The 22,487-nt window shown below is 36.5% G+C and overlaps 1 protein-coding gene across 2 annotated transcripts in view; it reads left to right on the top strand.

The window, feature by feature from the left end:
* The window catches only part of APBA1 (amyloid beta precursor protein binding family A member 1), a 91,302-nt gene extending 77,151 nt beyond the window's left edge, over positions 1-14,151 (top strand). The window contains exons 5-13 of one of the 2 annotated variants that reach the window (XM_070935595.1): positions 1,098-1,243; positions 4,180-4,212; positions 5,635-5,721; positions 7,086-7,271; positions 8,591-8,770; positions 9,331-9,543; positions 10,923-11,042; positions 11,463-11,603; positions 13,548-14,151. In XM_070935595.1, the coding sequence (XP_070791696.1) occupies positions 1,098-1,243; positions 4,180-4,212; positions 5,635-5,721; positions 7,086-7,271; positions 8,591-8,770; positions 9,331-9,543; positions 10,923-11,042; positions 11,463-11,603; positions 13,548-13,619 (1,178 nt within the window). In that variant the 3' untranslated portion in view covers positions 13,620-14,151. Of the gene's footprint in view, positions 1-1,097; positions 1,244-4,179; positions 4,213-5,634; positions 5,722-7,085; positions 7,272-8,590; positions 8,771-9,330; positions 9,544-10,922; positions 11,043-11,444; positions 11,604-13,547 lie in introns of both variants that reach the window. The other variant, XM_070935594.1, reaches the window with a different exon arrangement.
* Positions 14,152-22,487: the final 8,336 nt, after the last annotated feature.

Raw genomic sequence — 22,487 nt, 5'->3', positions numbered from 1 at the left:
CAATGGCAAATCACTTCTGATTTGTCCAGGCAATCACCATGCATGCACATAATTGTTAGAATTTTGAAAATCCAAAATCTTGTCCTTTTTGTGTCCAAGAAAGTTTGAAAAACTGTGGGCAGTCTGGAGAAAAGATACATTACTGAAATCCAGGAGGGGCTTTTCAGAGGTCTTCATAATGCCTCAATAATGGTCCAGCTAATCCTGTTGTATAAACATTTCTAACTAAAACAAGAAAAACTAGAGTTTTCTTCTTTCCCTCTGCCCTTTTCAAGTTACTGCACACATTTCAAAAGGTGCATTCGTATTACTATGTCAGATACTTAATTAAGATAGATGTTTATGTCAGAGCCACTTCTCGGTGAAATTTTATCATTCATTCATTCATTCATTCATTCATTCATTCATATGTCCCTCTCTCACAATCTCATGGCAGTGATTCTGGGTGACGTACAAAGTTAAAACAGCAAGAATCTCACAATCCAAACTACAATGTCTGAAGTTAAAACAATAATCTCAATTTATAGAAAACAATTTTAATCAACAGAGCTCATCTCTGGTCCATCGATGTCTACTTCTAGCTGCCTATCTAGCTCCACGGGTTGTTGCTATTGTTGAAGATGAATAGTGACCATGTCATGAAGCTAAATACACGGTCATGTGTTTAATTTCCTTTTTGCCCAAAACTTTGGTTATGTCAGTTAGTATTGCTTTCCTTTCAAGCTAATGATGGATAATCAAGGTTAAAGAATAATGGGCATTGCTAGGGCAGAGGCATGAGTGCGCTCTGTGCCTTTCTGACATGGGGGGAGAGAAAAAAAATCCATTCAGGTTGTTTTGCTTAAGGGGCACTTCTCTCCCAACAGAACAAACAAATGTCAACATAAATTAGATTATCAAGTGTTTTCTCTGTGATAGAGAAGAAGATAGTCCTTCTGTTCATTTCTGATTGTATCAAATCTTTTTGGGAGTGATGAATTTCAGCCACACCAGAATTCCATTTGTAGACTGCATATGCTAGTACCAATAATAATATATTCTATTATTTCCCGTTAATATATAATTTTTCCCAATAATTCAATTTTTATATACTGTAGTTCCAGGGCCTTGTGATCCTGAAGATTTAATTGATGGAATCATATTTGCTGCCAATTATCTTGGCTCTACTCAGCTCCTTTCAGACAAAACTCCGTCCAAGAATGTGAGAATGATGCAGGCTCAGGAAGCAGTGAGCCGAATTAAGGTGAAAATCAGTCACTCTCTTGATGTCTGAGTTGTAACTGTGAATAATCCATACTTTATCTCTGTACTGAAACATACTCCGGAAATGGTTCTATTATTGAATTGACATGTTTGCCATTTTTATACACAGTCTGCCTTCATAATTTGTAGATTAATATTTTGTTATAATTGAGTCCAATAGGCAGCTAATACATTCAAATAAATTTATCTTCCAGAGACAAAAAATGCTCATCTGAAAGGGGAATATTGTTTCTACAGTTGTCAGTTTGCTAACAGCAGCTGGGCCCTGAAAGTCAAAATTGCCAAAAATTATTGACAAGTTATCAGAATCAATAGGATTACAATAAACCAAGACAACACTGATGTGGCAGTTAAAAGGGAACTGAGGCATCTGATAAAGAACAACTTGTTTCCCATATAACTTGAGGAAGTAAAATGGGACCTGTCAAATCTCAGATTTCAGAATATTTCAACCTAAATTATTTTACGTATTCATATATGTGAATAAGAGTCCACAAAGAACCAGGAATTACAAGAGAAAGAAGAGAAACAATTCAGACGATGTTTCATAAAATTGGATTAATTTACATTCAATAGGACTTTTTATATAATACATCTGGGTCTTTAGGTAACTATTTAGATTATGGCACTGAGCATCTTAATATGGTAATTAAAATATTGTACAACAAATGTACTGAAGTAAATCAGCAGAGTACTTTCTTACTGCAGAATTAAAAGTCGTATAAATCTATGCAAATAATGGCACCGTTTGGTTTCTCTAAAGGTGATTTAACCTTGATGTGAAATTTGAGTTCTTCAGGTCATTCATTAATAACTATAAAATGCAAAATGAATTAATAAGAACATGCAAAATTCCATTCCATTTTATCTTGTATTGAGTTCTGCTTTGCCAGTGACATATTCAAAGCTCATTAGCAATCAAACAAATAGTGGTTTAACTCTAGCGAGTTTGAAGTTTTTTGAATCTTAAAAGTATAAAAGTACTTTTGGAGATTAACCTGTCTTTTTTAAAAACTAATGTTAGAAATGGTATAGATACTACTCAATCAGCAAGTCTTCCTTAAACCTTGTTGATTTTGTTAAGCTTAAATCGAATGGATGGTTAAAGATGCTTAACTTTGGCTGGAGTATGGGCAATACAACAAATACTGAAATATGTTACAAGTTACAAACAGTACATATTTATAAATTGAATTGTTTCACATTGTCAAAAGTGGCACAAAATTAAAATTTCATAAAAAGTAACACAGAAATAAGTCATGCCTTATTTTGTATAAGTTTGTATGACAAATGTCTGTCACATGGTTCTGTTAGGCTTGTGTGCTTTCTACAATATGAAAAAAAAGATGAAATATTGCTAAATTTTGAGGTTCTTTTGAAATCAAAATCAGCTTTGTTCATATTGTTTTGCTGTAAGTTCTCCATCAACCACCATACAACAGATGAGACACTATGAATAATACATTGGTTTGAAACTAGAGCTAAGTTGCAAAATGACTTGTTTCTTAATGTTTGGCACATTATCAGTCTTTTAAATTATAAAAAAATAATCTAATCTAATATTCTCTTGGAATTAAGAAAGCAATTCCATTAACAAATATATTTTCAGTGATCTGTTCCAGCTTAATGAGCATTTTCTTGTTTATGTGGAAAGAGGGAGCACAAACTCCTATGTACAATGGGAGCAGATGGGGATGGCAGTGTATCATAAATTAAAACATTTCCTTTTGCATCTATTTTATTTGTGTGTCTTCCTCAGCAAACTCCATACAGTCTAGTCAGTTTAGGATATGCATTGTTTTTACATGAAGCAGCCTTAGTTAGTTAAACTCCTTTCACTAGTTAAATAAATCTTCTGGTAATCTGTTGCTAAGAAATCAGGATCTGGAATTTCACTGCATAATGAGCAACAATGTTGGATGATATTTTTGGCTTGCATTCATAGAAACACATTTGTCACCTCTAACAGCATTTGCAAGGATGTATGTAGTGGTAAGATATTGGACAAAGAACAAGGAGACCCAGATTCTAACAGCAGGAGCTTTGGGTCAGTCATTCTCTCTCAGCCAATCCTCGAGATTGTTAATTGTGGGGAGAAAAGAGGAGGAAGGAGCTCTCTGTGGGCTTCTTTGAACTTGCAAGGCTGTATATAAATCAAGTAAACAGGACTAAATAGATTATTTTATTACAAATCAGGAATTAATTCAACCCCCATGTCTAGTATTTTATCAAAATAAACTTTATTTTGTTTTTTAATATGTAATTTACTATTCAAAATAATTGTTTGATCTCACATTGTGACATGAAGACATATATCTAAAGCAGACCAAAAGTGTTTTATTTGTTATTGTTTGGTTTGGTTTGGAATTAATTTGCACCAATGTCCTCATTTTGAAAATAATCTCGTGGATAACATTTATTGAATTCTGCTTTATAAGGAGGCCACAGTCCCTAAGAAGTAAGTTTAAACTAGTAAGATTCTCCTTGCAGTGAGAAAAGGATCAATTTAGCAAACCATCCAACTGAGTTTATTTCAGGTATCCTCTGGGGAAATAATATCCACTGATTGTTGCTAGTCTTATTTCATAGTGTTGATGTTGAAGGTGAAGTCTACACATCTTAAAGTTCCAAAGTTGAAAAACAGTGATATTGATGTATTGTACTGCAAATACAATTGCAGTACAATACCTAGTCAATTCCTAGTCAACACCAAGAGCCATGCTGGTTGAAATATATAAAAGTTGTAATGTTATATATCTGGCAGACTGTAGTTTGGAAAGACTGTTCTAATATACTGTATATACAATTTAATTAGGCAACATCAACAGGTGAACTGCTATAGATCCCTGGTAGACAGAATCTCTACAAGATGTTAGCTAACTATTCTCCTTTCTTTGTTTATTTCATGCTAAGCAGATGGCCCAGAAATTAGCCAAAAGCAGAAAGAAGGTGCAGTACAATTTCATCAGCTTGATGTGTTGTCTAGGTTTTGCTATTTCATTTTGCTTTTTCTGCATCTTTGTCACATTTTTTTAAAAAACAAACTGTATCCAGCAAATGTTCTTCATTAAATGTTCGAACTACCATGTAAATTGACATATGTCAGATAACGTGGCCCAATTCGCTCATCTTTTGCTTGTTATTAGCCACTTCATGACCATAATAAGATAATTATTAATGAAATGAAAATATGCTATTGCTAAAAGAACATCCCAAATATAGAGCTGATGAATGTTTAATTTTATAAATTAATTCTTTCTTTCCAAAAAAGTTATATTTTATTTTATATTTAAATTTCATTTCACTTAATTAATGGATGTAACAAAATTGCTGGATGCAACCAAATGGCTTACTTTTCTTATATAAAATTTAAATTCTATAATTATGTGCCGTATATAAAAACACATTATAGAAAGCATATTGATGCAAATACAGTTCAGTGGACAGCAAAATACAATAACATGAAATTCTAGAGCATAGGGCCAACATTTTCAGCATTTGCAATTATTTTTTGTCAACAAATAGATGTGTTATGCCAGTTGAGGTTTTAATGAATTTATTTATTGCTCCTTCGGTTATAAAAAATAATATCAATATTATTTGGTGATTTTTTTTTTAACCACAGTAATTGGTGGGGCTGGAACCACAAAAAATAATGTGATATTTAGCATGCATTGTACATATGTTATGAATAGCTCATTTTAGCATAATAATACTTCTGTTTGTATGGCCATAGCAAGTTCTACATTAGAACTATATTAATTTTTTCATCAATCCTAACAATCAATTTTATTGTAGTGGGAGTTGGAAGTGGGATTATTTTACTATTTTTGCAGTTCTTATGATTAACCGTTCATAAACTGGTCATGCTTCAACCTAAAACAAAATGTCATGAATATGAATACATATGAAAACCTTTTTTTATGATCATGCTTTTACTTTGGGGAAAGAGGGGAATGAATACTGAGCATATGTAGGACATTGGCTTGATTTTCCCCGCTCTTCTTTTTGGGTAGCCAAAATAGCATAATGCCACCTCTTCATCTCTACCTAACTGTGCCTTGAGCTCATTAGCCATAATTAATGAAAGATTGGCTGTTGAACTGATTTAAAAGAATCCAGAGAGATCCCCTATGCCAGAAAGAGGACAATGTGTTTTCATGTCAGGAAAAAATATCACACAGACCAGAGTTAGGAGGAAATTAATCATTTTGTCCATCACTCATATTTCATACTATTTCTGCTTATCATTAACTTCACAGTCAAATAGTATATTTTGTAAGATTTATTTTATTTATGTCTAATCCAATATTTTAAAAAGTATGGCTTCTGAAGTACACGTTTCCTAACTAAAAATGACTTCAACTGCAGGTTCCTGAAGGCGAATCTCAACCCATGACTGAAGTGGATCTTTTCATTTCAACACAGAGAATAAAAGTGCTAAATGCAGACACTCAGGTACAGCAAACTCTGCATAAACTATTTTACAAGGATTGGAAATAGGTCATGGAGCCATTTCTTCTTTATTTCCATTTACTTCTTGCCTTACTAGGAAAAAAAACATACAGTAGTTTAGAATTTTGGTAAGAGGATGAAATAATTAACTGCTTTCCAAATTCGTTTACGTTAAAAATCTCATTTCTTATTTTAAACATAACTTTTGCAGTGAATGCTTATTGGAGTGATCAAGAATACCAGCAAGCAACAGTTTCGAGAGAAAAAATACAGTCCTAAATTTTAAAATATTCAAATTTACATATTAGTATCAGTCATAATTCACGTATATTGACTAAGTTATTCCTCTTCAAAATAAGGTACAGGTAGTACTCTACTTATGATCATAATTGGGCCCAGAATCACAGTTATTCAGCGTAGTGGTCATTAAGCAAGATGCCATGTGACCGCTTTGCTTAATTATTGCAATCCTTGCTCTCTCTGGTCAGTTGTTAAGCAATCTTGTGAGTCATTAAATGGACTTCCCAATTGGTAGGGCAGGAAGCCTAAATCCTCTCCCCTGCCCCATCAGAAAGAACAGTCAAGAGAACGATGATGTTTGCTAGCATTTTCATCAGATGGGGAGACAAGGGTTTTCCCCCACTCTGAAGGAGAGATCCCTTGGGATGCTGGAGGAATGGACTTTTAACCTAGTGAAAACACTAGCAAATATCATCATTCTGAAAAGCTCAGAACATGGGCATTCACTAGCTGGAGAGGAAAATACCTTCCAGAACAATAGCATTTTCTAGAATTTTCGCCAAATTTAAAGTCTGTTCCTCTAACATGGAGAAGGATTTCTCCTCCCTGCACAGAGCAGAGGGGAAATACCTTAACAAGCAGGGGGAACAGACCCCAAATCCAATATCCCTTTCCTGTCCGTTGACTTTCCGGGGAAGCCAGCAGAGAAGATTGCAAATAGTAATCTTGTGCTTCCCAGGCACTTGGCAACTGGTCATAAATGTCAGGTTGCCAAGTGCCTAAAATACGATCATGTGAAGGGGGCAGCACAACTTCTTTGATGGCTGGAAGTGCTTTATGGGCCATAAAGCATCCATTCTGAGGCCACCGTGATTGCAAATAATCATCAGACAACTGGTTGTAATTACGTCAAGGATTACCTGTACAGGTCATGATCCCGATAAGTACTTTACAAAAGACTTTTGTGATCTGGCAGGTGGCAACTCTTATTCTTCCTTGATTTGTATAGGTGATAAAGATTTCCTTTAATTTGAAAAACACGTTTATATGGAATGCCAGTGTTCTTATATGGTTGTGTTAGAGATAAAGAACACTAATGCAAAGTTTTTTTTGTTTTTGTTTTTTAGGAAACGATGATGGATCATCCTTTGAGGACAATTTCCTACATTGCAGATATTGGAAATATAGTTGTATTGATGGCTCGAAGGCGAATGCCAAGATCAAATTCTCAAGATAATGTGGAGGCATCTCATCCTTCTCAGGATGGGAAGAGGCAGTACAAAATGATCTGCCATGTTTTTGAATCTGAAGATGTAAGGAACTTTGTCATTTCTTTGTTCGAAATTAATATAGAATGCTCCTCTTTCATCAGGCTGTTTGTTGCAATCAGGAGTAGGGCATGAAAGTATGCATGTGCTGATCCTGATAGAAAGGAACCTATCAGTAAGAGAAAGGTTGTCAGTTGTCTACTCTGCTAGTTATTGTTTCTTCCAGACCATGTCCTGGCCCATGGAAATCACAGAGAGATGGGTAAGGCCTCTTTTCTAAAATGGTTTTTAAATAGAATTCTAATGGCAAGCAGGTGGAACAAACAAGAAGGCTGCTAAGGAACTGAGGAACACAATGGTGAGGTAAACGAGAGAGTTGGCCCCTTATATGTGGGTGGTGAGATCCGAGTTTGTTTCTTTGACAAGGTAGGGTTCTTTCTGGCCAATAGTCTTGCTGAGCGCCTTTGTGGAGACTTGCAGTAGAGGGGAGGTGTTAGCTCCACCTCTTTGTCTTGTGTGGCCAGGGATAGCTGCCTCGCTTAGTTGTTATGTGACTCTCAGCTGAATCCCCTTAGACTGATGATCCTCTCTCTCTTCTGCATCTGAACTGGCCCTGACAATCATTATGACAACCGGACTTTACAACCAACTAAAATTAATCCTACAATAATCAATACTTGGTGATGAGAAACATGTACAGCAAGAATAAGAAAAACGGGAATATGTTTTCTTAATTCTGGGTGCTACCCTGAGACTTGCTGAGAGAAGAATAATCATTTTGAACAATCCAGGAGAAAATGATGCAAAACCTACACTATTATGTTTTTCTTTAATCCACTAAGCCATGAATGATGGCTGCAAGTGAATGATGACTATGGCTTGGCCATGAATAGACGAAACCAAGAACTTACATAGAAAGGGAAAACTACTCTGTAAATACAGTTTTGTTATCTATTTTAGGGATGAACCTCTTTCTTTAAAGCTTCATCATATTAAAGGGAAAATCTCAGAGGGTGCAAATGAGCATTTATTGCTTGAGCCTAGTAGACATTCTGAACAATAAAATCACTCCCTCATGCTTGCTATTCCATAAAGTGCTACATCCAAGGAATTGTTGAGGCTAGTAATTTGAAGCAGCTTTTCAAATTGAGCACCCAAATGACTTTTTAGGATTCATCTACCTCCCTCGGGCTCATTGTAAGCCCTGGGTCTTACTCACCGTCACACATTGTTTGATATATTGCAGTTGCCATATATTTCACCATCCAGTTTATGGTGGGGTTGAAAACCCCCTTTTAAAACTGCTCCTACTGGATTTCCTTAACTATTCTATTATGTTTTTTTTTCTTTTACAACTGCTATAGGCACAATTAATTGCACAGTCCATTGGCCAGGCATTCAGTGTGGCATACCAGGAGTTCTTAAGGGCAAATGGAATAAATCCTGAAGACCTGAGTCAGAAGGAATACAGTGACCTCCTCAATACCCAAGATATGTACAATGACGATCTGATCCACTTCTCAAAGTCTGAAAACTGTAAAGATGTACGCACCTCTTTATTTGCAATACTTTTCAGCTAAAAATCCTCTCAGCTAATTTTCACAGCTTCTCTCCTTTTTTCATCTTTAAAAATGTTCACACCTTGAATTAACATGCTTTGCATTCTGTTGAAGACACAACTTTCTAATGTTTGACATGTTGGACATCACTGTGATGTGGCAGCAGGGAAAAAAGCTAGTTATTTTATCAGCAATTTCTCTCCTGTTGATGTAAAATATTTGTCAGAAAAATTATTTAAAAGTCTCCATACAATTAAAGTTGTTTTTAATGATAAAGTTTGAAAAACTACATGTAGAAGCCAGTGTACCTGTAATTTGGAAATATTTATATTCAATTAAAATCCTAATATATTTACTTGCTTTATTTCCACTCAACGGTTACACACATAATGGCTTTATATACTTTTTATTAAAGTAACTTTTTTAAAATGTTCATATTGTAGTTGTTTGGTTAAGCCAAAAGTGTTGCCAATTGGGGCTACTTTGCAGGATTGCTACATTTCATAACAGAGAATTGTTTCTGATTTTTGTTCTCTTCCATCCAGGTTTTCATTGAGAAGCAGAAAGGTGAAATTCTAGGCGTAGTGATTGTAGAATCCGGGTGGGGATCCATCTTGCCTACAGTTATCATTGCCAATATGATGCATGGGGGACCAGCAGAGAAATCTGGAAAGCTGAATATTGGAGACCAGATTATGTCGATCAATGGGACTAGTTTAGTTGGCCTACCACTCTCTACATGCCAGAGTATCATAAAGGTACAGAAAATGGTTTTATTTTTGTTTATTTTTGTCAGCAGGATCCTGACTCTACTTAACCAACAGGGGCTTTCTCTGTTTAGCACGCCAATACTGGAATATGATAACTCAGTATGTAAGAATTGGGGATAATAAAAGTTATTGATAGAAAGACTAAATATTCCGTTTATAAGTTAAAGCAATAACCCACAAAGAAAAAAAGTGACTGCTACTATAAGATAAAATCAAAATGATGACATACATATTGAAGGTTTATCAAGAAGTGCCATCTTTTCATACAACATACAGTCTGACATTCTGCACATGTAAAAGGCAGCTTTTGTATCATAAGACCATAACACACATTTCATTTCTTGTTCTCCTCGGACCCCTGTGAATCTATCATTCAGAGGCAAGAGGAAGAGGCCCTGAAGAAAATATAATGGTGGCTTAGTGTATTTCTAAATGCTTCTGAATGAGAAAGGATTTCTAGATTCGTTGATAAATAAAACGGGGACATGATCATTTTATTTAGTCCTGTTAGCAGCAACATGCAGGAAAATTAATTAAACCAACCTTGAGATATGACTGTTATTATCATTATTGTCATTATGAGGGTTATCAGAGAGATCACCTCCCATGTTTATCTGCCCATCCAATCAGTTCAAATAGGTCAACTCCCTCCATGTCCTACCTTTATGAACTCTTCATCTGATGGCCCTTGCTCACAGAGATCTGATCTGATCTGATCCTGTCCTCTTTCAACTGAGATCCTTTAAAGCCATCGAATATACAAGGAAGGCATGTTGTGAGTGAAATTGGCATCTGGAGTACACATAACTATATACTTTCTATTTTATTATGTTGGTTTTGTTTTGTTTATTTTAGGGGTTTATTAATTTTGATGGTGTTGCTTTCTATTTTATCCTGATGTTGATTTTTTATTTGTAACGAGTCTTCAAGAATAGGTGGCAGGAAAATAAAGGAAAAGAGTAAAATAAGTTGTCAGAAATGGACAACCACAACCTTCCTAGACTGTTTCACCATTGTATCACATGAAAATGTGATATCTACCCATCAATCCAGGTCATCGATAAAAATATTGAATAGTATTGGCCCCAAAGGTTTCTACTGTCCAACTCAATATAAGGGCATTAATTCATAGGTACTGAATGGCAGTAGTCTTCCACAACAGTTTCTCATGTGGCTTCTTGGGAAAATTAATTGCCCATCTTCTGGTTTAACTGATGCAGATCTTATATATATATATAAATTTATTTATTTATTTATTTATTTTTGTATGCCTTGCTTTTATGTTAAGAATAAATTAAATGTAATGCTACTCAAATACTGCAGATTTCAAAAGAGTAATGTGAAAATCCTGCTATATTGTATTCCAGGGTTTAAAAACACAAGCCAGAGTGAAACTGAACATAGTGAGATGTCCTCCAGTAACTACTGTACTCATTAGAAGACCAGATCTCAGATATCAACTAGGCTTCAGTGTACAGAATGGCATAGTAAGTAATATTCAATATCATCCCTTATTCATAATCCTATTTATTGCAAATATTTTTAAATGCTTCCAGTTAAAACATTCTCATGTAATGAGAATACTGAGCATGATACCTTATTATTATTATATTTTTATCCATTCATTCAACTTAAGGAATGACCATACCTAATATTCCTGCCTCCTATTTTCCCCATACCAGCAATCCTGTGAGGTGGATTTGGGCTAAGAGAGAGAGAGAGAGAGAGAGAGGTCCCAAAACACCCAACCAAGGCAAGATTAGAACTCACCGTCTCCTGATTTCTAGGCCAGCATTTTAATCACTGCATCAAATTGGCAATCATGCTAGTGCAAGTTAATGCTTGGCCTTATTGAAGCATCTGCTATTGTACCTTTTCAATGTTGTTAGTTTCTTATATCTTTCCAGATCTGTAGTCTTATGAGAGGAGGGATTGCAGAACGAGGAGGAGTCCGAGTGGGTCACCGAATTATTGAAATAAATGGACAAAGTGTTGTAGCAACACCTCATGAAAAGATTGTTCATGTTCTCTCAAATGCTGTTGGTGAGGTAAGAGCTGGGATCCATCAGTGCCCCATGAAAGCTTGGCTTGGCTGCATTATTGCTGCCACAAATTAAAATGCTGGTAGGACACTCTTTAATATAGAATAGTTGTGTTTTAAATTTTCCTGAGCCTGTTGTATTCTTTATACTGTGTATTTGATGGGTTCAGGATTATACCCCTTTCTTCCAAGCTGTTTAGAATTTATAAGCACCTCAGAGTCATAAAATATTATATATACTCATAGACAAACTTAGAATTTTAGGTACCAAATTGCACCCAGAAAATTAGGTTCAGCTTATCCACAAATGGGCTTATTGGTGAGTATATACCATAATACTTTTTATCCACTGATGGACTTACCCACTACATATGATTATTCTAGCTGAGTGATAAGGTAACCAAGTGAAAATTCTGACTAGGAATTTGAACCTATTTAGTCTAATATGCCCTTCACTACACCAGAAAGTCTTTGGTCTATTTGGATTACACCCAAATTTAAAGTGAATTACACTAATGCAACTACCACCATTTTCTCTTTCAATTGTTTACGAACTAGGAGAAAAGGGCATGAAAGATGACAGAAAGTATTTTTTTTAAATTAGACGCATAATGCACATCGTACTTACAGTGGTGCTTAAAAGTGTGTGAACCCTTTTGTGACAAGTATAATATTTTGACACATTTGTTTAATTGGGTTCTCTTTATCTATTTTTAGGATTTGTGTGGAAAACAGATCACATTTTAGGTTATGTGGGTGGTCCTTATTTAACAGACACTCATTTAGCGGCGGTGGTAGTTAGGGCTAGACCTTGTACTTACAGCTAGAGTCCCCACAGTCACATGATCACAATTTGACAATCTTCCTTGCCAGCCTTGATTCCCTGAATCAAACGCAGTAGGGTCGCTGGCAAGAAGTCAGAAGTCACAATCATTAACAGAATAACAGCTTCCATTATATAGAAGGAAAAATGATCTCCTTGCCCCTCCCCTGCATGTTGCACAGCTATTTTTAGTTATTTTCTCATTTAACTTTACATCCAATGATTTAATAGACTGATTCCTGAAATGGACATATAACCATGTATTTCGCATTAAAATTTGAGTTGCTGTTTAATATCCCATTTTAAAATATATTCATACATTTAGCATTGATCTAAATATTGAATGGAACTTTTATTTATAGGCTTATGCTAATATGTTAGCTAACAGATGAGATTATATATTGCTATTGAACATATATATCGTCCTCTTTCAAATGTCTTTTGAATGGAGAGTACTGAAGCTATTCTGCTCTTGACCCAATGCAAATGCACCAACCCAGGGGTGAAATGCTCCTGGTTCAAACCGGATCACCCGATCCGGTAGCAATGGAGGCGGGTGGTTCGGAGAACCGGTAGCAAAGATTTTGTTTTTTACTTTTAAAAGCATTTTTTCTACAACCTCTTTTTGCTACCGGAGAACCGGTAGCAAAAATCCCTGCCCCCCCCCATGCCCAGTTGAGCCACACAGTCATCAGAGGCTTTATTTTTTCACTTTTAAAAGCATTTTTTCTACAACCTCTTCGACAGAAAAAATGCTTTTAAAAGTAAAAAAAAAAGCTTCTGATGATCGCGCGACTCAAAAAAACCCTTTTTTTTTCCTTTTAAATGCCTCTGACGATCCCAGCTGAGTTGCCTGATCGGCAGAGGCTTTTTAGCCTCTGCCAATCAGGCAACTCAGCTGGGATCGTCAGAGCCTTTTGAAAGCATTTTTGTACAACCTCTTTGCCGAAGAGGTTGGAGAAAAAATGGTTTTAAAAGTAAAAAAAAAAAAAATTGGCCACGCCCACCCAGTCACATTACCCCCCCCCCCACCCCCACCAAGCCATAAATTTTAGATTTCACCACTGCCCCAACCCCTTTGATTATTCTGGACGGACTATCAACTGAATAGTCCTTTTTTTCTTCCAGATTCATATGAAGACTATGCCAGCTGCCATGTACAGACTCTTGACTGCACAGGAACAACCAGTTTACATCTAAAGCTGACTCTTCCAGTGTGCATGGAGGATGTTCCTTCTCATTAATGGTGGTGTTTTATTGGGCTGCATTTTGATGTTTGCAGCAGCATATCTCTTGCTCTTTTCTTACCTTTGATCATTCCGTTGGGTATCAGATGGCATTTTTGGTTGCACCTTTTTACAACTAGTTTTATGTAACAAAGAATCTCTAATATACACATGCATGCACTTCTTCAAGCTATGTCATTTATGTTTTGTGGCTCTTACGATAGAAAACACAAGTATCTTAAATGAAAATAAAGTAGAAAGCTCTTTTCACCAAATAAGACAGACTGCAGAGTAAAGTTCTCCGTTTATGAAAATAGACAGGATGTTGATCGATTTCTCTTATAAAGTTGCTGTGCCAAAGGTAGGAAAGCAACATTATAATGTTACCCTAAACATATAATTAAATATGGTTTGAAGGAAACACTGATTTCCTTATGGAATTAAAAATCTATATAATGGAAATCTATTACTAAAAGATGGTGTTTAGCTTTTGCTGATAAACCTCCAGACTTTTTTTTTTTTTTTTTTAATTTGATTTATATGCCGCCCTTCTCCGAAGACTCAGGGCGGCTTACAATGTGCTCAGCAATAGCCTTCATCCTTTTGTATATTTATACAAAGTCAGCTTATTGCCCCCACAACTGGGTCCTCATTTCACCTACCTTAGAAAGGATGGAAGGCTGAGTCAACCTTGAGCCTTGGCGAGATTCGAACCCTGCAGTAATTGCAGGCAGCTGGTCTTAATAAGCTTAATAACAGGGTGCTTTAAACCCCTGTACCACCAAGGCTCTTTTTAGGTGTACACTTAAAGGTGTATTGTCTATAGGAGATATTATTTTACAATTTTTCCCCTTGAGTTCAAAAACTTTCCTCATATTTCTGAAAGGTCATTTATTTCTTGAATATAACACAATTTTTTAAAGGTGGCTTTTCTAATTCCTGCTTTCTTTCCAAGATAAATGATACATTCTAAATATCCAATAAACCAGTATGGGGGTATGAGGAAAATGTTTTGCCAGACTTTCTATTTTTTTCCATTGTGGGCATACATGGGTTAATAAGCTGTTACATTTTAAGTGTATGCTTGTTACAGGAATTTTAACAAGCCTGCATACAGTACTACTTTTATTTGTTCTGAGCCAGTTTTAATTTTAACATATCTTGGTATAAAAATCTTGAATTTATTTATTTTTATGACTTCTCTTTAATTCTGGACCATAATTATGTAAGAAAAAAAACCTTAATTTATTTTGTTATATATATACATATATATATATATAATATATATATATATATACACATATATAAAATAGATGAAAAGTTATTCCTACCCCATGTGATGCTAAAAAGATTGTGTTCAGTTAATTATTGTAGACACTTGTGAAATGAAAGAATATTGCAAAAAGTTTGGTTATGATAGTTAAAATCAAGGCCAGTAGACTGTAATGTTTGTAGTAAATTATAGAGTGAGAACACAAAAGTTTTAGGTCCTGTGGCAGCTTACACAATTATAAATTTAGCACAGTATTTTTGAATAGCGCAGATAAATGTTTATTCACAATACATACCTTGATCTTTAAAGTAATCTACAATTGTTTGCTTTGATATGACAAACAGACATGTTTTATCTTTCTGAAAAGTGTTTGGTATTTGTGTGGAATATAAGAAAGAAAATAGAAAATAGAATAATAAAGGGGAAAGGTGGCCACCCAGTTTTACATCCAGAGCAACACATGTGTGCCAAGGGAAGGAGCTGGGTATATGCATGTTGCATGGATGTGCACTCTGCACACATGTTGCAAAGATATGTAATGATCGGGTCTTTGGGATTCAGTGCCCTGCATGGGTGTTAGATGTAAATGCATGTAGATCCCACCCTTTTCCAGAAATGTAAAAGCACTGGGAAGCTGAAAGTTTGATAGTACAATAGAACAGTGAGTGATTTAACAGAAAACTGTGGCCTACAGGGCATAGTGTTATTAAAGTTCTCTATGCTCCAATTACACACATTGGCAGAGGCATAGCAACAAGACTGGAGTGTTAATTCCCTTTCTTCAAAAGAATTGTACACCATCACATCATATTGCCTATAGAGTATTACTGCAACGATATACAATAATAAATAAAACTTCATTTCCACCAGTCCAAGTCTGCCATCCAGTCCTATCTATTGTAGTACATTTCAACTCGCTGAAATCAGTGACCAACTCTGCATAAGACTGAGATGCAAATTTGGGGTCAGTGAGCTACTTAATGCTATTGCTTTACTGAAATGAAATGGCTATAGCTCAGGTCAACAAATTAGATGTGAGATCACTAAGTGCTGCATATAAAAGTACAAGATATATATAAAGCTGTAATTTTTTCAAAGCAAAGCAAAATAAAATATATTACATTCAGCTCTTGGACTTTGGACATTTAACTAAATTCACCTATTGTATTTATTTAGCTGTGAAAAGAAAATGCATATTTCTGCATTTGTATATATGTACATATATACACATACACATTATACATACGTACTATATATTCAGTTGGCCTAAAATCGGATTTTTTTTCATCCTTCTGTTTTGCTTTTTTCTACGTGTAGGGTAGGGTGAAATTTTCACTTTTGAAATAGAGAAATGTAGCCGGAGAAACGCAATGTTGTATGGATTAGGAGAAAAATGGCATACACTACATAAAGCCCAAGTAGAAAATGTATTCAGTGCGATAATTTGATAAAATTACCTTGTTGTGGAAAAGATATACCAAGCTGTGGAATCATCGGCTTTCCGATATATATTACAGGTTTGTAATATATATTACAAACATATGATGCATATTATAAATATATAATACATATATTTATATGTAGACTATCTTTGTGTGAGACATCCTCCATTCAGAAACAAGCAAGTGGAACTTTTTTGATGGTGAGCTGCTTTACAAAATACTGCAATTATTTGTAAAGGTTGTCTGTCAGCATGTATTATTGTGATCAGCACAGGAACAGGAACAGGAACATTCTGCTCACAACCACCACCTACAGCCTGAAAGTTACAAAGAACTTTTTTTTTTCCATTAAGGAAAGACCATAATTAATTTTCTTCCTGATCCCTACAATCAAGAAAAATGGCCTCCGTTCTAAGTTAAAAAGACCCAAATCTTTTCAACATTGGCTCTTAAAATAGGTTTGTTCTATTTTAGGTATACCCAAGAGCCTTCCTGATAAGACATATTAAGAAAGTAAGATACGAGTAGGATTGATACGTTTTAAAGAAATGAAACAAATGCTTGTGTAAGCTTCAACATGTCCTTAACTTGAATTCCCAATATGTTTTTCTAGGTCTAGGACAGCCAGAGATGGTCCGATTCAAAAAGTCCAATATTAGGGCTTTCTTTCTCTTTTCTTTCATTTTGTAATCAACTCCAGAATCTCCAAAGAATATTTTAAGAATAATATGGATTAGAAGTTAAGAATTCACTGAATACAGATGTTTTTAATACTTGATATGGGAAGATTCTCTGTGTGATCAAAGGAACTATTTATTTTATATCATTTCCAGTCTGCAAAAAATCCAGGAAAATGTAGTAGCAAACTTTAATTTCAATGGGTTTACAATAAAGTTTAGGTTGCCTCAAATTTACCATTTTTCCTATGTGCATTTGAATAATTTAATCTTAAGGCAGACAGTAAGTTATTTTTTATTTTAGGAATAAAAGAAATGTGCTCAAACGGGGGAAATACGTATGTGTGTAATTTTTGGACCGCCTATGAGTGTTAGAAATTGGTGTACCATTTTACAATAGTTTTGCTACTGAATGGATGAGTTAAATTGGTGGTAGAAGTTTTTCTCCTGACCTACTCTATTTAATTTAACGAAACTGTTAGGAAATAACTTCTCATTTTGAAGTGAGATATACATATGCTCATATAAGTAAACAAACAAGAAAGACACCACACTTCTGTAGGCCTTGACGGTGGATACTGTATCATTAATTGATAGGAAGTTTTGGGATTTTTTTGTCACAGGTCTTTTGTGCCCCTTTATTTATTTAATTTACTTAATTTATATGCTGTCCATCTCACCAAGAGGCAACTCTAGGCAGCTTACAAGTAAAACTAGATAAAACATTGAATATCAAAAATAAATATAAACATTAAAATTTACTTAAAATGAACAAAGATGGCAAAGAAGGGCTGCACATGGGATGGAGGTGGGAGGGTCTTAGTCTATTAGCTACCTCCTGTATAACACGCCCCCCCCCTTCCTCAATGGTCTCCAGGCCAGTTGGCAGAGCCAGGTTTTCAAGCCCTTTCTGAAGGCCAAAAGAGTGGGTACAAATCTCATCTCAGGGAACACAATGTTCCCCAGAGTGGGAGCCACAACAGAAAAGGCACTTCTGGACCCTGCCAGCTGGAATTCCTTGGCCAATGGGATCCATACTATCCAAGTATGTGGGATCAAGAGATGGGGGAGGGGGAATTTGAGAAGAGGATGGATAAGGGGGTTCTTTGAAAAAATCCCCAGAATGTCCCCTCCTGCAGTGAAGAATTCATCACCGCCTGAACCCATCTGGCTGTTCTGACCTAGCCTTAGCAGAAGCAAGAAACAGACTCCTTGTCACGAAAAAGCCTTCTTTATTTACCTCTTGTGAATTAATTGCGTTCACCCACCGAAAAGTCCAGGCAATAATCCTTCAAGGAGTTAACTGCAGTAACAGACCTTACCAGTTCCTTGTGATAATTGCAAGGCCGTGAGCTCCCAGCTGAAAGGCTGAAAATTAAGTTCTGGCAAGCAGTCTTTGTGGCATGAAACACAATGAGCAAAATCTTCAGAAATAGGAACTGTTGTCTCCTACGACAACCACTCCCCTTTCCTTCTATTTATTCCCCAGCCAGGGAGGGGCCATTCAGCGTCCACCTGTGCTTTGCTTCCCGAGTTGAGTCCTTGTCCTCCATTGTTTACCTCTCCTAACTGCTCTGTGCATACATGCATCTGGAACAGGTCCCAGCTGTTCTTCCTCCTCACTCATATCAGCCTCCAAAGGCAGCTGCCTCTCCAGTGGCTTGGAAATGTCGGATGGCCCTGGCTCTATCTTTGTGTCCACTGCAGAGCATCCATCAGAGCCTTTTCCAGACTCCAGAACTGTCCCAAGTTCCTCCCCAACTTCATCGTCCGAGTCAGCTGCCAGCAGGCCACAACACTGGTAGTCACCATACAAAAAACTTTCACCAGCCAAGAAGGGCAGGGAAATAATTGGCAGGTGGTTGCATTGACAGCATCAAGGACCCTGCCCCCTTTGTCGGGTCCATCAGGATCAAACTGTTCCTAAATAGCTGAGTAAGAGCCTTCCCCAAGGACCTCTAATGGACCTGCACCACACATGGATTTCAACTGGAAACAGATCTGAGTGACTTTGTCAGGTGTTCTACAAATTCTTCTGTACTGCCCTGAAAATCACCCAAGCAGAGAAATTTGAGGCAGGAGGGTGTTCACCCCACCTTGTGCATAATGTGTTTGGTTTGCATTAGCTCACTCACATGATAAAGCAAGAACTGGAAAAGACTGGGAAGTACATTCCATACACTTTTGCCACAAGTTTCTAAAATCAATTCAGCAACAGGCATTATCTCTTCCAAACAGCTTGCTATAACAATACTATATGTTTCTCCAGCTACTGGTAAAGGAGTCTCTCTAGATTTTACTCCACTAGTCATTGCCGACTATAGGACATGGTGCTCATCTTCGTTTCAAGGCCATTGAGCCAGCACCGTCTGAAGATATATCCGGTCTTGTTAACACGACATCAGAATGCTGTTACCTTCCCACCATAGTGTACTTATTTATCTACTTGCATTTGCATACTTTCAAACTGCTAAACTGGTAGGAGCTGGGTTGAGGATGGGAACAAACCCCGTCACTTGACACTCGTGTCTCAAACACGGATAAAAATGGATTATTAAAAAAAAATGATTTTTTTTAATTTAAATCTGATTTTTTAATTTAAATTGGATTTTCAATTTAAATTGGATTTTTTTATTATTTTTATCAAATTTATTTTGGAGTAAAAATCTATCTAAAGATAGTTTTCTATGTAAGAAACAATAATTTAGCTTATTTAGCATGAAATGGAGCTTAGTTATGTAGCATGAGGCTGTATATTCTGCAATATTTACATTTTTGGTACACTCGTTCACTGAATCTAAGTTTTGCTAGCTAAATAGGAAACCTTCATTTTGTTTGCAAATAATAATATTAAAGATTCTAACTACCAGCAAGAATGAGTCTTTACATTTAAAGAGCACCTGTCATTTCAGATCTATCATGGCAGCACCTGTTAGCAGGCATCCACTCACCTGCTGCCCACCACGTCCCTCATCTTGTGCCACTGCCGCATCCCCAGCCATCCCATTAATTGATTTAAATCAAGCCTTTTTACTAGTGATTTAAATCATGATTTAAATCAAATCCACCCTGGTCTCAAACCTGGGCAGCTAGCCTTTGAGCTGACAAGCCCAGTGTCTAAATTACTGAGCCATCGTGTCACCCTCCAGCTATTGGAAACATTTGCAATTTAGCAATGTTCTCATCAGAAAAATCTATAAATGTTATATCATATAATCTTAAAACATCAAAAAAGAGGAATACCACCCAACATTCCCTGTACCAATTTCTATGAAATCTAGCATGCCTCATACTTTAAAATATGGCTGTATTTTCGATCAATATTGCTCAGAAATAGGGTTGAGTGAAAAGGGATGTCTCCAATATTTTAAGCTGGCAGTTCTGATGCACTAGAATCTCTGTCATGTTCTTTAGCACACATTCTTTTCGCTTCATTTGACCAGAAGTTAGTTGATAAAAGATTGTGTTGCTATTGTGTGTGAGCTGGAACCCTGCTATAAATGCAGTAGTGAGAATGAAAATAACGAATTTCTTCACAGCTTCATGATAGCCAATGAAAAACAGATCCAGAAACCAAGCATCAGGCCACAGAATATCATCAATAAGCTTTACCATACCTATCCCCAAATTAAAACCTTTGGCAGGAAAATTTCATGCTCCTAATTTTTTGGGAATGCAGATAGATATTCATAAGGATTTATTGAAACCTTACACTACCAACTTTATCTGACAACTATCAACATCACTATCAACTTTACCTCACAACTCTCTCAGATCTTGGGACTGTGGTCACACACCAGATATGATCTTCTTGTTGTAACAGATCACATCTTGGTGTCCTCGAGACTCTTATGCCACCCTCTTCCATGGGGAGGCCAGACCCATTTGACCCCAGCAAGTGATGGATCTGAATGGATTCGAGAGAGAACTGGGGGATATCCTGGAGGGTTTGCAGCATGTCCCTGTCGAAACCAGCAGTGACCTGGAATCAAATGGTGAGGTTTTTGGACAGGATTGTGCTTAGGACTTCTCTTGACCGATTATTCATGACTGTCTCCATGGTTCATGGAGCTGCAAGTTCCAAAAAGGGATGCCAGGACAGAGACTACACTGCTGTTCCAAGAGCTGTACAGGCTTCCAGATGCAATTCAAGGTGTTATCACCCTTAAGCCCTACAAGGCATGAGTCCAGGCTACTTGAGTTGTCTCATCCCGCCCGTGCTGGCAGAGAAGGCATGCTGTGGACCCCATCAGTCAGGGAATTCAGAAGAGCCTTCTCTGCCAGGGTTTCTGTCCTTTGGAACATTTTACTGATATAATAGGCCCCCATCATCCTGGTGAAATTGGCGTTCACCCTCCTTTCTGCGACCAGCTGTTGCAGTTGGTGTGGATAATTGATTAATAGATGATCCCACCTCCTCCATATACATTCTGCACCTTCCCTTCCTATTTTTTAATCATAATCCATAATTTTATTGTATTTAAATATATATGTATATTTTTTATGGTTTTATTGTTTTAATGTTGTGGCGAGATGGCAGAAAATAAATTTAATAAATAAATGAACATGACACTAGGCATCACTTCACAAGTCATCTAAGAGGAAATTGTGAAGTTGGACCACCACCTTCATCTTCTGTAAGATCCAGATATGGCACCATGTCATTCCATCTTTCCCCAAAATTGAAGAAACAACCTTGTGGGCATCTGTTTTATTCAAACAGATGGAAAGGCCCATCAGGACCTGCTTTAAGAGATAAAGTATGGATATTTTGTGACATTTTAAGAAGCTTGTCTATCATTGGCAGAATGTACTGTAAATAGTGAAGTAAATATTGGCAACAAAAGGGTTAATTTGAAGGATTATTTTTCTGTTTCCTTTATTAAAGTGTTCTTACTGTATTTAGTCATGGAAATGAAGGCATTACCTTTCATTGAACCCTCACCAAACAATTATAGTCATGGTTTTCCTGTGGAAAACAAGTAATTATTTTACTGAATCATGCTTCAGATGGAGTTATCAATGAAGGTCTGAACCACTAATACAGGCTTTAGCCAAGGTTGTTCAACCTTGGCAACTTCTAAGACTTACTGACTTCAAGTCCCAGAATTCCCCAGCCAGCATGGCTAGCTGAGGAATTCTGGGAATTGAAGCCCAGAAGTCCACAACCCTGCTATAGCCTATCAGTGACACTTAGGAAACAAATTAGAATAGGTCCAGGAGTGAAATCCAGCAGGTTCTGAAGAACCGGTAATGGAAATTTTGAGCAGTTCGGAGAACCGGTAGTGAAAATTTTGAGTTTGGAGAACTGGCAAATGCCACCTCTGGCTGGCCCCAGAGTGGGGTGGGAATGGGGATTTTGCAGTATCCTTCCCCTGCCACGCCCACCAAGCCACACCACGCCCACAGGACCGGTAGTAATAAAATTTGGATTTCACCACTGAGTAGGT

Source organism: Pituophis catenifer, unplaced genomic scaffold (genome assembly GCF_029215685.1).
Source record: "Pituophis catenifer annectens isolate HBS135680 unplaced genomic scaffold, rPitCat1.0.hap2 SCAF_2, whole genome shotgun sequence".
In the NCBI taxonomy this organism is placed as follows: domain Eukaryota; kingdom Metazoa; phylum Chordata; class Lepidosauria; order Squamata; family Colubridae; genus Pituophis; species Pituophis catenifer.
This window is presented reverse-complemented; position numbering and strand designations above follow the sequence as displayed.